Source organism: Sminthopsis crassicaudata, chromosome X (assembly GCF_048593235.1).
Source record: "Sminthopsis crassicaudata isolate SCR6 chromosome X, ASM4859323v1, whole genome shotgun sequence".
NCBI classification, from domain to species: domain Eukaryota; kingdom Metazoa; phylum Chordata; class Mammalia; order Dasyuromorphia; family Dasyuridae; genus Sminthopsis; species Sminthopsis crassicaudata.
The window spans coordinates 72583515-72598915 of record NC_133623.1 but is presented as its reverse complement, the minus strand read 5'-3'; the positions used below and the strand labels follow the sequence as shown (position 1 = coordinate 72598915).

Here is a 15401-nt window from a genome sequence, read left to right as displayed (position 1 = left end):
TCAAGCAGTGTCGTCACCGGTAGAGAACGCTCTCCGGTCCCTTTCTTGGGCATGCGCATTCCCGCTCACGCTTTCCGGTTTGCCCTCAGGTCACGGGAGGTGAAGCAGTGCGGCGATTGGTTGGGAGAACAGAGAAGGCGGGACCTGACCATCCGACTTCCTGTTTCCGATCGGTGGACACTATGCTGAGGGGCGGGATTTGGATGTGAGATCCTTTAGTTCGAGCAGTAAAATTTTGCGGCTGTGGTGTGCGGAGGCCAGCAGGTGAGGCGCGAACGGGTGCGGCTCGTCCGGGGCGGGGGGCGGCCGGGAGCCCAAGGAAAGGATCCCCCGCGAGCTGTTCGCTCGAGGGCAGGGAGCCGCCGCCCACGGGGGCCCTTCCGCCTCGCCGCGGCCCGAGCCCCGTGGCCACGGAGTGGAGGGACGCACGGGGCTTCCCCGCTTCCTGGGCGGAGGGGTCTGGGAGCGGGCCCTGGTATTATCGGCTGACCAGGTCTGCCTCAGAGTGTCAGGGAAGAGTAGTCCGGAGGTGCGTTTGGGAAGGGCGCGAGCGAAGGCTTTCTGCTGCATGGTCCCAGAAGCCCTATCGGATTCCAGCCGAGGGGTGGAGTAGGGTTACTCGGTAGGAAAGGAGGGAACCTTAATTCTGCTGTCTGAAACACCCAGCCTCTTCCAGATTCTTCTTCGCAGGTGCAATTCATTCATTTTACCAGATGTTTGCAGTGAATTACAAAGTCCCGAATCACTATGTAAACGCAGTCTGCTGTTGGCAGGATTAATTTCTGATTGTGCTACATGGATTGTTTTTTAAAAGCATGAAACCCAGACAGCTTAAATGGCTTAGTCAGAGTCATCTCGGCGCCTGTTCTGGGACTCACACAGATCCTCTTCAGTACTTTTCCCACCGGAAGTCCCTTAGTTTTGACTTCTCTTAGCATGTCAAGATTCCATTTGGGTTCCTGCCTACGGGGCGTAATGGTCCCGTGAATCACCCTAGCAGTTCGTGTGTTTGGGGCTCTTTGAATCCATCCTCTCCAGATTAGATTGGGGAGGACATTTATTTATAGGAAGCAAGAGGTCTCCTTGTCCTTTGGCAGCCTGGGGCTCAGTTCACTTATTTAATTCCTGTTTGAAGAAAGGCAGTACGGTTGTGACAGCTGAGGAGGATGGATGAGCTATCCTTCCAGACTTTGTTGCTGATTGATCACCTCCCCTCTCCCCTCTCAAGGGGCCTGGCTTTCCTCAACTCTCTCCAGACATCGCCAAGGTTGCTTTATTCTGCCTCCAGGTCCCAGCCGGCTCGTGACTCAGGATGAGTCTCCAATGGAGTGCGGTGGCCACCTTCCTCTATGCAGAAGTCGTGGCTGTGCTGATGCTCTGCATTCCTTTCATTTCTCCCAAAAGGTACGGCCTGTTAAGTGATCAACTTTAGATAGTGAGTTGTGCAATGCCGAGCCCCGTGACCTGTGTGCAGCTTTAATGTTAATTGATAGGGTGTTAAGAGCCCGGCTGGGCTGAAGCAAGTAGAACTTGTTGGGAATGGGGTAGCTGGCTCCTGAATGGTTCCGAGTTTTTCTGGGCATCCAGGAAACTGGTAATAACGTTTTCTATGAAGCGTTTCCTACTTATGAAGCAAATCCTACCAGTTTCTCCCCCCTCCCCCATTCCCCTTTCACCTTTGGGCGTTTGCTGTGGAGCCAAGTTCTTAGTGTAACTTGTCTGGGATGGAGGTGAATGTGGGAGGTTGGGGGTCCTTATGCAACCAGGTCTCTTAAGCTGACTCTTCTTCCATATATCTCTTACCTAACCCTTCTTTCCAGAATTGCCCGTCTAATGGAATTAGGCAATTGTCTGGCCAAGTGCACAGACTCCCCAAACTGGAAAGTTGAGAAAGTAGCTTTGTGAAGGGTGGGATAATGAGGTAAAGCTGGCCCTCTCCTGGTCTGGGCCTCAGAGGGACCCCAGGGTACTTTGAGTATGTTCAACTTTTCTTTCTTTCTCCTCAGATGGCAGAAGATCTTTAAGTCAGGCCTGGTGCGACTGCTAGTGAGCTACGGCAACACCTTCTTTGTGGTTCTCATTGTCATCCTGGTGCTCCTCCTTATTGGTGAGTGAAACATGGGCTTGTGAGCAGTGCCCCAAATAGCAATCTCACCGTGCCATTTCTTTTCATTTGTCTAGTCTTCAGAACCCCCCTCTACCAGATTCTGCACGTAGTCTGGTTATTTGTCCCCTGATGCCCTTCCTAAACAGGGGTGAGCCATGTGGAGGTGAACTTCATAACGAAGAATTAAGAAAGTGACAGATGAGAGTAGAAGACACGTTGGATTTGGGAACTGGTGTTACAACTGGGTCCAGAACATAGATTTCTTAACCTCTTTGGGGTTTGAGACAAATCCCATCCCTCCCTGGAGGGAAGAAAATGCCACACGTCCAAAAGAGCTTTGATGGCTTCATGGTTTTCCATTAGCCCAAGTAGGGAAGAACCCCATCCTGTACCAGTATTATGTCCCCATCCTACTTCTTTTCCTACGGCTTAATTTACAAGAGTAAAGGGAATGTGTCCAGGCAAGGTTGCTTCTTAGCAAGATGGGCGTGACACATCAGTTTTCAAGCACATGCAATGCCAGTTGCTTGTGTGCCATACCTATAGCTATATATAAAACACGTTTCACCTAGAAAAATGCTGGAAGGGAGCTCTTTTCATCAGAGTGCCCTCACTACCAAGGCTTTGAGTCAGAGAGCTAACAAAAGAGTGAGTTGTCCTTGGTCCATTTTGAGACCTGGAATATTTTGGAGGGAACGATGGATGGTCTCCAGGTTGTTTAACTCATTTCTGGGCTTCATCTCAATCTAGATGCCACATGTGTTCCTGATTTTTTTAAGCTCCGTGGATTTTGGTCAGTGCAGTAAACTGAAATTTAAAACCACCGGGCATAGGACACAATTTTCCTTCTAGGGGTTGTTGGAGGGATATTGATTCCCAGCCCTGCTTCCGTAATCCCATTTTGATTGGATAGCTACGTTGACTCAGACTTGTGTCTTTCTCATCTTCCCCATGTCCCCCTCCAGAAAGAGAGGGAGCAAAAGGGTGAGAGGAGACTTGTCACCTTGAAAATTCATCTGTAAAACGAGCTGAAGAAGGAAATGGCAAATCATTTCAGTATCTTTGCCAGGAAAACCCCAGATTGGGTCTCAGACAGTAAGGCATGACTGAAATGATTGAACAACAACAAAATACAACTATTGACGTATATCTAACAATGAATAAAAGACAGGTCTACTCTGAGACTGCTACCTGTTTCAACAGCCTTTCCCTTTGCTTCTGAATTTGACCAAAAGCTAGGTGTGAAGAGAGCCGTGGGGTTGGGGGAACCATTTATTAACAGATTGCTTTGGGTTCTCATTCTGCCCTATAGATAGTTCTCAGTAAATTTAATTTGGGCCCCTCGCCCTTAGGCAAGGGGAAGTGTTAGGGCAGGAAAGATCAGAGAAGGCCATCTAGTAGAGGGTGACTTTTGAAATCCTAGGACTGTTAGACTTCATTTTGGTGCTTTCATCCTATAATTTGGACATTGCATGCATTTCTACAAAGTTTCTCTATGGAGACTGAGACGGGGATATGCAAGTATAGGAAATGTTTGATAAGGGGCCGTTAAGCACTCTCGATGCAATACGGAAGGTTTGATTGCTCGGAGCTGGTTCTCTCTCTGCCTTCTTAAATTGGTGCTCCCAGATGGCTGGTAGTGTGCCAAGCACTGCAGGGCTTGTTAAGTATGGCTCTGCTATCAGCTTACAACTTACTATGGTGAGATTTGGCAGCTTTGTGGGGAAAGGGCTGGTTTGGGGATTGAGAAGACCTGGGTTTAAGGCCTGCTTTAGGCATGGGCTGAGTTTTAGCACATCATTCAGCTCTTGATGCCTCCAGGCAATTCTCTAAGAACCGTCTATACACCAAAGGAAAAAATGAGAATTGTATACATTCTGCCACCTGCAAGAAAAACTGCACAAGTGAAAAGTACATGAATTGGAGTTGATTGGCAAAAATACTACAGGAGAATTTTTTTCATGTGGTGAACAGGATTACTTTTTTTTTTTAAATAACACATTTTTGAGAGATGACCTCCATTATTTTTAACATTCATTTTTAAAATTTGAGTTCGAAATTTTCAATCCTTCTCACCTCTCATCCATTGAAAAGGAAAATAGTATATCAATTATATATGAAGTCATTCAAAACATATTTCCATATTGCCAAAAAAGAAAAAGGCAAGAAAAATAAAGTGAAAAAAGTCTACTTCAGTCTGCACCTAGAGTTCATTGATTCTCTCTCAGAAGATAGAGAACATTTTTCATCACAGGTCTTTTGGAACTGGATGATTCTTATTTTGAAAGTGGTCCTGTAGTGAGGTCCTCCAGTTAAAAGCTGAGTTTTTCCAGGTCAGACATGGGAAGAGGAACCCCTACTATTATAATTATCCTAGTCCTCATCCACAGTTAAAACTTTTTTCTGATGGAATAGGCTTACTGTCCTTGGGTGGGGATAGAGGTGAGAGAGAGGGGGTTATACACTCTGGTGATTGCAGATTTCCAGAATCTTTAGTAGAGGGATGGGGAAGGTATGTTTTGGGGCTGGCTTTCTAGAAGATCTGTTCAAAGTCACTAAGTTGAGTCTTGATGAGAACTCAGTGAAACTTGAGTGAACTGGGAGCAGCAACAAACGTCATGGCCTAACACTGCAACCTCAACTTTCTGGGATGTGGTTGAGCCCCTTCCTGTGTTTCCTCTCATGCTCCCCAACAGATGCTGTGCGGGAGATCAGGAAGTACGATGACGTGACAGAGAAGGTGAACCTGCAGAATAACCCTGGGGCCATGGAACACTTCCACATGAAGTTGTTCCGAGCCCAGAGAAACCTCCACATCGCTGGCTTCTCTCTGCTGCTGTCCTTGTGAGTCCCACTACTTAGGAGGGTGGGGGCACGGAGGGAGATTTGGAGCAGTTTATGGGACCAAAATCCACTGATGATGGGGAAATGGAGAAAAGAAGCCAGGAGACTTGGTCTCCTGTTCAGAGACTTTCTCCGTCCTTAAAGTGAGGCTGTTTCTGGGGTAGCAGGCCAATCCCTCAGTCTCCTCTTCCTCTAAGAGGCCAGATCAGGTCCTGTTGCTTAGACATTAATGGGTTGTCTCTGTGTCTCCCCCAAAATGAAAGACTTGGATTAGATGATGTTAAAAGTCTCTTCTGTTCTGAGGGTGTGATTTCCTGTTTTTCTCAAGGAGAGGGAGTTCTCTGGAACCATCTGTAAGGCCCTAGTACTGCTCCAAATGTATTGACTGCAGGAAGGAATAGAAGGAGCCCCCTAAATTGACTAGAATATGAGTAGAAGCATACATATAGGTGTCCACAACAATTGTAAGCAGCTATGTAAACATCTGTGTTGGGATGGTAGAGTGGAGTAACTGGAGCTGTGTGGGATTAGTTTTGGGGAAGTGGGAAGAAGAAAGGCTGTAGAAGCGACATTTTCCCAAGTTCAATACTGTTATCCCCATCCTATGGGAAGAGTGCTGAGGCTTAGAACAAACACCACATGGTGTCCGTGCCTATGGCATGCTAACCAATTGGCTCTGCCACTAAAATGTTTGGTCACTGGGAACAGCAAATAAGAGGTGACTGATTCTTAAGTCTGACCAGTAATTATTTGGGGGGGGGGGGATTCAGATCTGGTATTGGCTTCCTGGGTGGGCCATGCCTGGGCAGATTGGCAGAAAAGTACTAAAGAGACTGGTTCAGTCTAGCTTAAGTAGCAGAGGCTTCACCTCAGTGTCTGTAGCAAGCAGTCAATGTGGAGGCAAGTTGTTTGCTATCAGTTTTGTTTTTTATTTTGGTAGCTTCTTATTGATTAAACATGCATGGGTAATTTTTCTACATTGTTCCTTGCAAACACTTCTGTTCCAACTTTTCCCCTCCTTCCCTCCACTCCCTCCTCTAGATGGCAGGACCAATACATGTTAAATATGTTAAAGTATAGGTTAAATACAATATATATGTACATATTTATACAGTTCCCTTGTTGCATAAGAAAAATCGGATTTAGAAAGAAGGTAAAAAATAACCTGGGAAGAAAAACAAAAATGCAAGCAAATAACAACACAAAGAATGCAAATGCTATGTCATGGTCCCATGTTCATTTCCCAGTGTCGTTTTGCTGGGTGTAACAGGTTCAATTCATCACTGATCAATTGGAACTGAATTGGATCCTGTCATTGCCGATAATTTGAGAATTTTTTGCAGTGATCTCCTAAGGATTTTAGATGCACTAGAAAATACTAACTCTAATGTAAAAATATAAGAAGTATGGAAATCAAGGGAACTTCTTCAGTGATAGCAAAGATTGTGAGATTGCTGAGCCTCTTTTCCCTTATTAAAGTATTCTCCACACAGCTGCCAAAAGGTTATTTCTGAAGCAGCTCTAGTGCCCATTGCTTTTGGGCAACATGCAGACTCCTTGTTTGGGCATGTTTTTAAAAGCCTGTACTATTGGGACTCTGGCCTGTCTTGCCAGGCTTCTCTTAAACTGTTCCTTCCTGTACTCTAGGGTGTGGCCAGATTAGCCTAAATTTGCTTTTTCCTCTGTGTGCTACTCGTCTCCCATTGTCTTACCTTTGCTTAGGCTGACGTGATTGCTTGAAATATACTTCTGCTTCACCTCTGATTCATCAGATTCCTCACTTCTTCATTTATGTTCCACATTCTCTTCAGAAATTAGTGGTTTTTTTCTTACATATATTTTTAATGATTTTCTGTTCTCCCTCCCCAATAGAATGTAAGATACTTGAAGTTTTGTCTTTGAATCTTTTGTCATGTGGTAGGCACTTAAAATGCCATTTGGCTGAGTAAATAGGATGAAGAAATCATCTAAGATGATGTGAGGAGGAGAAAGGGATGAACTGAAAATAAAGCCAAGAGTGGTAGAGTAAAAGAAGGTAATACAGGGGAGATGAAGAAATCAGCTCCTGAAACTAGGGAGGCTGTTCCCATAGAACTTGGATCTGGACCCTCTGAGGAAAAAGAAACACACAATGCATGCTTCATAGAATAATGGAGAGGCGCCACAGGCACTACCAAGTTGGAGAAATCCCAAAACTGACACTAGCAAGAAGAGCCGTCCCTGGCAAGGCGGCAGTACTCAGGTGACTGTGTGGGCCTGATACGCCCAGCAGGAAATCAGACTCTCATCTCGGTAAATGTACCTAGGATGTGACAGAGAGCCTGCAGGGATTTACCCTGCTTGCTGGCCTACTCCCATTTCCAGTGATTTGATGTGGGAATAAATAATACAACCAAAAGAACCCTGAAAGGATCTCCCAAGAATGAAGAATGTCTGGGCAGGAGGCCAAAGGACTTTAAGGATTGGGGAAGGGGGAGACATAAGTGATGCTTTCATCTCATTTCTTTTGAAAGTGGTGGCTTTGTAAATGAGAGAATAAGGAAAAGAAATGACTAGATATTTAGATCCTGTCAATAGCATTTATTATTGAGAGCCATGGTTTAAGGTAATGGAATGCTAGGCATTTGTCTAGGGACAGAATGTTTTCACATGGACCAGGCAGACTTCTTTGATTGGACGATGGCTGATTTGATCAAGAATATTTACATCTGGGTTCTTTTTTTCCCTCCCCCCCCCTCTTTTTTTTTTTTTTTTTTAATATAAATGATAAACTTAGATGTCATAAAGACATTGACTACAATAGAACCGTGAAAAATGCCCAGTAGCAATTCACAGAAGAACCTAACTGGGAGAACTTGGCAAATGTGAAAGAGTTAAGGAGAACAGGACGCTACATAGAGCAGCATCTGGCAAAGGAAAAAGGGAGAGAGAAATTACTGTCAGGATATTCAAGTCAGTGAACATTTTTAAGTGTCTACCATGTGCCAGATACTCTGCTGAGTGCTAGGGATATAAAAGTAGGCAAAAGCTACTCCCTGCCCTTAGGGAGTTTATAATCTAATGGGATATAACTGTTTGCAAACACCTGAAGGGCTGTCCTGTTAGAACTCTGGACTTAAAGACCTAGGTACAAATCTCTCTCTGATAACTTGGCAACTCTGTAAGCATGGCCAAGCTACTACCTCAAGATCTTAATCTGTAAAATGGAACTAATGATACCAGAAGTACCTGTTTCATAGGCTTGTGGAGTCTAAATGAAGTGCTGTAGAAAGGTTATTTTTCAGAAGTCAAAGCTAGGATGGAGTAAGTAGAAGTCAATGGGGAGAGATGGATTTCAGTTTAGAATTTCGTAACCATCAGTTAAAAAACCAAAATTGAAATGAGCTGTGGAATAGCAAGTTTACCATGATTCCAGAAGTTGGAGTAGCAGCTCTTTGGTAACCATTGAGTTATTCAAAGAGTGAACTTTTTTGAGGTGAACTCAGAGTCTTTCCAGCCCTGCAGTTCTGAAAATAGGAACTCTCTGGTAGTGGGCTCTTCTTACACAATATTTGGATCTACTGAGATAAGAGCAAAAGGTATAGTCAGAGCCTGGCTTAGCAAAAGTCGTGTGTGTGTGTGTGTGTGTGTGTGTGTGTGTGTGTGTATGTATGTATGTGTGTGTGTGTGTTGAGGGGGGAAGTTAATGGTAATTCCTAGTCTGATACTTGTCATCCCCAGAATTCCAGGTACCAAAAAGGATTTTTCTTCCTTTTCTGTATATCTTCTTTCTCGTGTCTTGAAGCAATAAGGCTCAGAGATGTCCAATAACTTAGTTACTCCTAGGGTAGAGCTAGAGAACCAAGGAGTAATAAATCTTGCCTTTAATAATCCCATAATCTTAATCTTCAAAGGAGGAGCCAGGTTGGTCATTGTTTTTTTTAAGGAGGCCTTAGATAAACTAGCTGGAAGTGAGGAGGCTTATGCTTTCAGCCACTTAGGTAAGTAGTTGTCTCTGGATCCTATGGGTGTCCTGATGTCCCATATATAGTCTTTGCTCCCAGTTAGTTTAAAACAATAGATTACACTTATATAATGCTATCCTTAGAGTGGGATAAGCAGTGCAGATGGTCCCCATTTTACAGATGAAGAAACTGGTTAAGAAGGGTAAGTGATTTCTTCAAATCTTAGTTTTGCTATTTACAAGCTTCATTTTGCCTCCAACTCAGGCTTTTTGCTCATATTCATTGTTCTTTTTGATCACATTTATGGGCGATAGAAGAAATATGAGGCTCTGGCTCTGGCTGGGGGTGGGGAGAAGAGGGGGCAAGTCAGAACTAAGACTTCTTTGGCATGAATACAGATTGCCAAGCCTGCAGTTATTTCTTTCTCCACCCCTTGCCCAGCCACTCTGGCTTCTGTTACACTCATCATGCCACTCAGTTAGCACTATTTGCCACTCATTTGGCACTATGTGTAAAATTCAGGAGTCAAAAGAGGCCTTAGAGATCCTCAAGTGTGACCTACTCCACAGGGGAATCCTCGGCAGCATCCTGACAGGTGGTCATTTTGCCTCTGCATTAACACTTCTAATGACAGTGAGCTTACAGCGATGTCAGCGTGAAAGTAGCTTTCCAAGTTTGTTGGACTTAAATTGAATCAGCATATTATAGCGTCTCAGCTGTGTTGATGTTGAGCTTTACAGCCCAGGACCCTTGGGGATGCCATGAGACAATGGCCATGAGGACACAGAAACCTGCTAGGAAACCACCTAACTATATGGTCATTTAACCCACACTTTTCTTTTTGTCTTTTTTTTTTTTTTTAAACAAATGAAATCAACTATATTGAAATACAATTATTACAATATTTAAAAAAACAAGTTCATAGACCCCACTTTGGTTAAGGTTTTCCATTATCCCTTGGCTAAAATCTGTGAGGTTTGTAAAGAGTAGGTAACAGAGATCCCATGAATGGTTTCAATTTATTGAGGTCTGACAGTATATTGCAAGGTATTACTATTGTCTAGTTTCCAGCTTGTGCATCTCTAGTATCATATATATATTTTTTTTTTTTTTGCTAAGAAGCTAATATGGTTGAAGTGGAATATTTGCTGAGAACCTCTTGGAGTAAGTGAGGCTTTTCAGCTTCTAGGAAACTGGCTTTTACATTGGCACACTTTATACGCACTTGGATTTAGGTTAGGCTTATCACGACCGAGAAAAAAATCAGACAGGGCAGATGGCAGTGTGCCATGGGTGATAAACTAAAGAGGGTAATGCCAGATTCACAGAGCCCAGCAATCTTTTCATCTTTGGGATTGCCTGCTTTTGAATTACTTCACCTTTGTCGCCCAAATAGGTGATTTTTTTTCACTTCTTCTATGGGCCTTCACTCCCTGCAAACCAGCTTTCATAGTCCGTGCCTGCTTTCTGACCAACCTATAAGTAGTCCAAATGTGTTTCTGTAACTGGGCTAAAAATAGTGACATCATCTCTTGGTAAAACTGCCAAGGACTCTTAGCAGCTATGGGATAGTTTTATTTGTTTATTTTTCTTTCCTTTAATACACATAGAATCTTAATTTATATTCAGCTTGGTTAACAGAACTACTGAAAGTCAAGCACTTGGAGAAGTTATTCTCAATTCTAGGGCCTTAACCTAAAGTATGTGTCAACATGCACTCAAAATGGAGGCATCCTCATTAGGGATATGGCCTTCCATGTTTATCTCACAGGGGTAACCAAGTCCTGGTTTTCCCCAATTACATTGGAATGGGAATTTCAATCCTTTTGTGCCGTAGTAAATCGTTTTCTTGAGTTGATCAAAGCCTTTCCAAATTTAGTTAGACCTGGTGCTCACTGTCTTCCCTTTGGTGATAAAGATGGCTTTTACATAACTTGAACTGATTTTCTATTCCTGAGACTTTTTCATTTTTTACAGATTTATCTTGATTGCCATCAAGTCTCCATCCAGGTTTAGATTTCCAGTCTTCTTCCTTCTCATTTTGCTTTCTTTTCTACTGTAGATTCCCCTTCCTTCACCTCTCCAAAGTGCTGCCAATATATCTGGATCCTGAGGTGGGGCTCAGTCTTCTCCATCCATATTTCCCAAATTCTGAGGCTCATTTATACTCTGGGTTAGCTTGGCCAGTCAGTAGTAGTTGATGCTTTCTTTATCCTTCCTCCCTCTCCTTGACTTGGCGCTTCAGATGCTCAATTTAAAAGGTCTTGCATTATAAGAAAACCTGCTAATTCACTTCTGGCTCCCCCACATTTTCTCCACCCTTTCTCAAAATTATCACTGTGCCTTGGATTCAAGGTTCTCCTTGGAATCTCCTTGGAATCTGGTCGGATCATCTATCTTTTCATTTTTTTTCTCAAGGTTTCAGTGCTACAGTTTCACCAGTGGAACTCTTAGTTTTGTTCTCAGAATATTTACCTCCATTGTTGTTGTTCAGTCGTTCATTTGTGTCCAACTCTTTGTTGGATACATGGACCATAGCACACCAGTATTGTCCATGGGATTTTCTTGGCAAAGACAGTGGAGTAGTCTGTCTTTTCCTTTTCCAGTGGATTACGGAAAAGAGAGGTTAAATGATTTGCCCAGGATCACACAACTGTTAAGTGTCTGAGGCCAGATTTCAGTTCATGTCTTCCTGATTCCAGGCCCAGCACTCTATCCATTGAGCCACCTTTTGTCTCCCTTAGCTTCCCTTGACCCCACTCCAGCCTCCAAGCACAATAAATACTGGCTAGATCTTTACAAACTTTTCCCCAGCTTTTGAAATCTAACGGCTCATTTGATATTCCCCAGTGCTGTGCACATTGATCTGCTAGAGGATTCTTGACAATCACTAATTGCTGATTTTCAGGAAGAGAAGAGGGTAGAGTATATCAGTGACTATTAAGTCCAGGTTTTTTTGTTAAAGATGTCTATGCTGTGATAAATATGGAAATATGTTTAGAAGGATTGCACATGTTTAACCTGCATCAGATTGCTTGCTGTCTTGGGGAGGAAGAGAAGGGGGTGTAATGCCGGAAAAACTGAGGCAAGATAGAGATTAGAGAGTTTTTAATATTTACTTGAAAGAGAGAGATTTACTGGGACCAAATGGATCCATGCTTTGGTCCCAGGGCTGAATGCGACTATTGTCTCCGAGAATCCACCAGCCAGTGTGAGTTCTCAATGACATATATGGGCACGTGGCTCAGATAGTAGACCGAGGCAGGGGCGGAGTCACAGTGCTGAGAGCAGGAACAGGGACTCACAATCCAGTTCTGACAGGCATGGGGGACGTCTGATAATTTGGGATTACAGAATGGGGAGAGGCACCCAACATTCTGATGATGCTTAAGATAGAAGGTCTTTCTCCTTATGTGGGAGGGCTGGTGTTGCAGAACAGTTAGGAACTGAGGCAGAAAAATTCAAGGAAACCAAGGCAGGACAATTTGGGAAACTGAGTCAGCACAATAAAAGAGAGCTGTGGCACAACAGGGGGAGGGAGAAAAAATACTATTAAAAAAAAAAAAAAAGATGCTTATGCTATCTACCTAGAATCATGTCATTGCCAAGACTTCTGTCTTTATTGACAATGGTGAATGACTGACCCTTCTTATTTTATGAAATTTTCTCTGGAACTGTTTCTGGCTAAATCCAAATGTCATACTTTTTTTAAAATGGATTTTTGTTATCTTTTTTTCTCCCACATCATCCACATTTCTCCATGTGTCTTTTTTTTTTTAATGTATAAGGTATGTTTTTTTTTTCTCCAATGTTAAATTATTGGTTTAGAAAAGAGCTTATAAAATTCTTGCTTACTAGACTTATATTGGAATATCTGAACCTATTTTTTTTAAATTATAGCTTTTTATTGACAAAACAGATGCAGGGGTAATTTTTCAACATTGACCCTTGCAAAAACTTCTGTTCCAACTTTTCCCCTCCTTTCCCCATCTCTCCCCTAGATGGCAGGCAGTCCCATACATGTTAAACATATTAAAGTATATGTTAAGTACAATATATGTGTACATATTTATACAGTTCTCTTGTTGCACAAGAAAAATTGGATTTAGAAAGAAGGTAAAAATAATCTGGGAAGAAAAACAAAAATGCAAGCAAACAATAACAGAAAGAGTGGAAATGCTATGTTGTGGTTCACACTCATTTCCCAATGTTCTTATGCTGCATGTAGCTGATGCTATTCATCACTGATCAATTGAAATTGATTTGGATCCTCTCATTGTTGAAGAGGGCCACTTCCATCAGAATTGATCATCATGTAGTATTGTTGTTGAAGTATGTAATGATCTCCTGCTCCTACTTATTTCACTCAGCATCAGTTGATGTAAGTCTCTCCAGGCCTCTCTGTATTCATCCTGTTGGTCATTTCTTACAGAACAATAATATTCCATAGGATTTATATATCATAATTTACCCAACCATTCTCCAATGGATGGACATTCATTCAATTTCCAGTTTCTGGCCACTGCAAAAAGGGCTGCCACAAACATTCTTGCACATACAGGCCCCTTTCCCTCCTTTAAGATCTCTTTGGGATATAAGCCCAGTAGTAACACTGCTGGGTAAAAGGGTATGCACAGTTTGATAACTTTTTGGGCATAGTTGCTCTCCAGAATGGCTGGATTCTTTCACAATTCCACCAACAATGCATCAGTATCCCAGTTTTCCCACATGCCCTCCAACATTCATCATTATTTGTTCCTGTCATCTTAGCCAATCTGACAGGTGTGTAGTGGTATCTCAGAGTTGTCTTAATTTGCATTTCTCTGATCGATAATGATTTAGAACACCTTTTTAACTTTATATAATCAAAATTTTCTATTTTGTGATCAATAATGAATTCCAGTTCTTCTTTGGTCACAAATTCCTTCCTCCTCCACAGGTCTGAGAGGTAAACTATCTTCTAATTTATTTATAATCTCATTCGTTATGTCTAGATCATGAACCCATTTTGCTCTTATCTTGGTATATGGTGTTAAGTGTGGGTCCATGCCTAATTTCTGCCATACTAATTTCCAATTTTCCCAGCAGTTTTTGTCAAATAGTGCGTTCTTATCCCAAAAGTTGGGGGGTTTGGGTTTATCAAATGCTAGATTGCTGTAGTTATTGACAATTTTGCCCTGTGAACCTAACCTATGCCACTGATCAACTAGTCTATTTCTTAGCCAATACCAAATGGTTTTGGTGACTGTTGCTTTATAATATAGTTCTAGATCACGTGTTTCTTCTTTCAAAGAATCATTCTTTATAAAAAGAATAAAAAAGAAAGGGGAAAACCCAGCAAAACTAACCAACATAGGAAAAATCTGTTATTATTGTGTGTAGTGTTCTATACTCCTTCCTCTACCTATGCAAAGGACCCCCAGGTATTAGTACCTTTTTTCTTTGGGGCCATACTTTGTGAGTTTAATTTCCCAGCATTAAACGTTTTGTTATGATAATTCCTCCCATTTATATTGTAGTCAATGTATGTATTTCTTTCCTGGTTCTGCTTACTTCACTTTATCAGTTTTTTCACTATTCACTAGTATAAACTTTTAAAGGTCTAGTCTGAGGTTTGGCTATTTTCTGGAACGTGGTCTTAAATTTTTGGCCAGCTCTTTAATTGCTTGTTTTCAAAAACTTTATGGATTCTTCTTCCCTTGAAATTTTTGTTAAATATTATCTACTCATATGAATATAAGACATGGGGCCAAAACCCATTTCCCCATAGATAAGAGGGGTCAAAGAATATGAGCAAAGTATTCTCAAAAGAACTTCAGACTATTAACAATGATATGAAAGAATGCGTCAAGTCACTAATAAGAAATGCACACCAACACAACCCTGAGCTTTCACTTCACATTCAGCAAATTGGTAAAGATGACAAAAGATGGCAGTAATTAATGTTGAAAGGGAAATAAAAAGATAGGTATATCAATACATCATCGGTGGAACAGTGATTCAGTACAGTGATTTTGGAAAGCAATTTGGAACTATGCAAATAAAGTGATGGCATATGTCCGTGTTCTTTGATCTAGAGACTACACTGCTAGGCTTATGCTTGAAAGAATGCTAAGAAGAAAGGTTCTATATACACCCAAATACAGCACCATTCTTTGTGATAGCAAAGAATTGGGGAAAAGTGGAGACCCATTATTGGGGAAATAGCTAAACAAACTATGATTTATGAATGTAATGGAATATTGCTGTGCTATAAGAAATTATGACTATGATGTATACAGAGAAGGATGAAAAGACTCACATGAAAAACTGATGCAGAGTGAAATACTCAGAGCCAAGAAAACAGCATACACAATGATTACAACAAAGTAAATAACTACCACAAAAAGATCAAAAGTAAATGCAGGAAAATTACAAAGACTTAGTATGCCCCATAAGAAATAAGGTTATTTTCCTCTTTCTTTAAAAGCAATTGTTATATGGAATGGTTCTCTGGGAGAGGAAGG

The 15401-nt window shown here is 42.0% G+C and overlaps 1 protein-coding gene across 3 annotated transcripts in view; it reads left to right on the top strand.

Moving 5' to 3' along the window:
- BCAP31 (B cell receptor associated protein 31) overlaps nt 1–15401 on the top strand; it is a 29781-nt gene that overhangs the window by 670 nt on the left and 13710 nt on the right. Inside the window, exons 2-5 of one of the 3 annotated variants that reach the window (XM_074277923.1) lie at nt 90–264; nt 1289–1404; nt 2007–2107; nt 4804–4951. In XM_074277923.1, the coding sequence (XP_074134024.1) occupies nt 1313–1404; nt 2007–2107; nt 4804–4951 (341 nt within the window). In that variant the 5' untranslated portion in view covers nt 90–264; nt 1289–1312. Of the gene's footprint in view, nt 1–89; nt 265–1228; nt 1405–2006; nt 2108–4803; nt 4952–15401 lie in introns of those variants that run through there. The other 2 variants (XM_074277924.1, XM_074277925.1) reach the window with 2 other exon arrangements.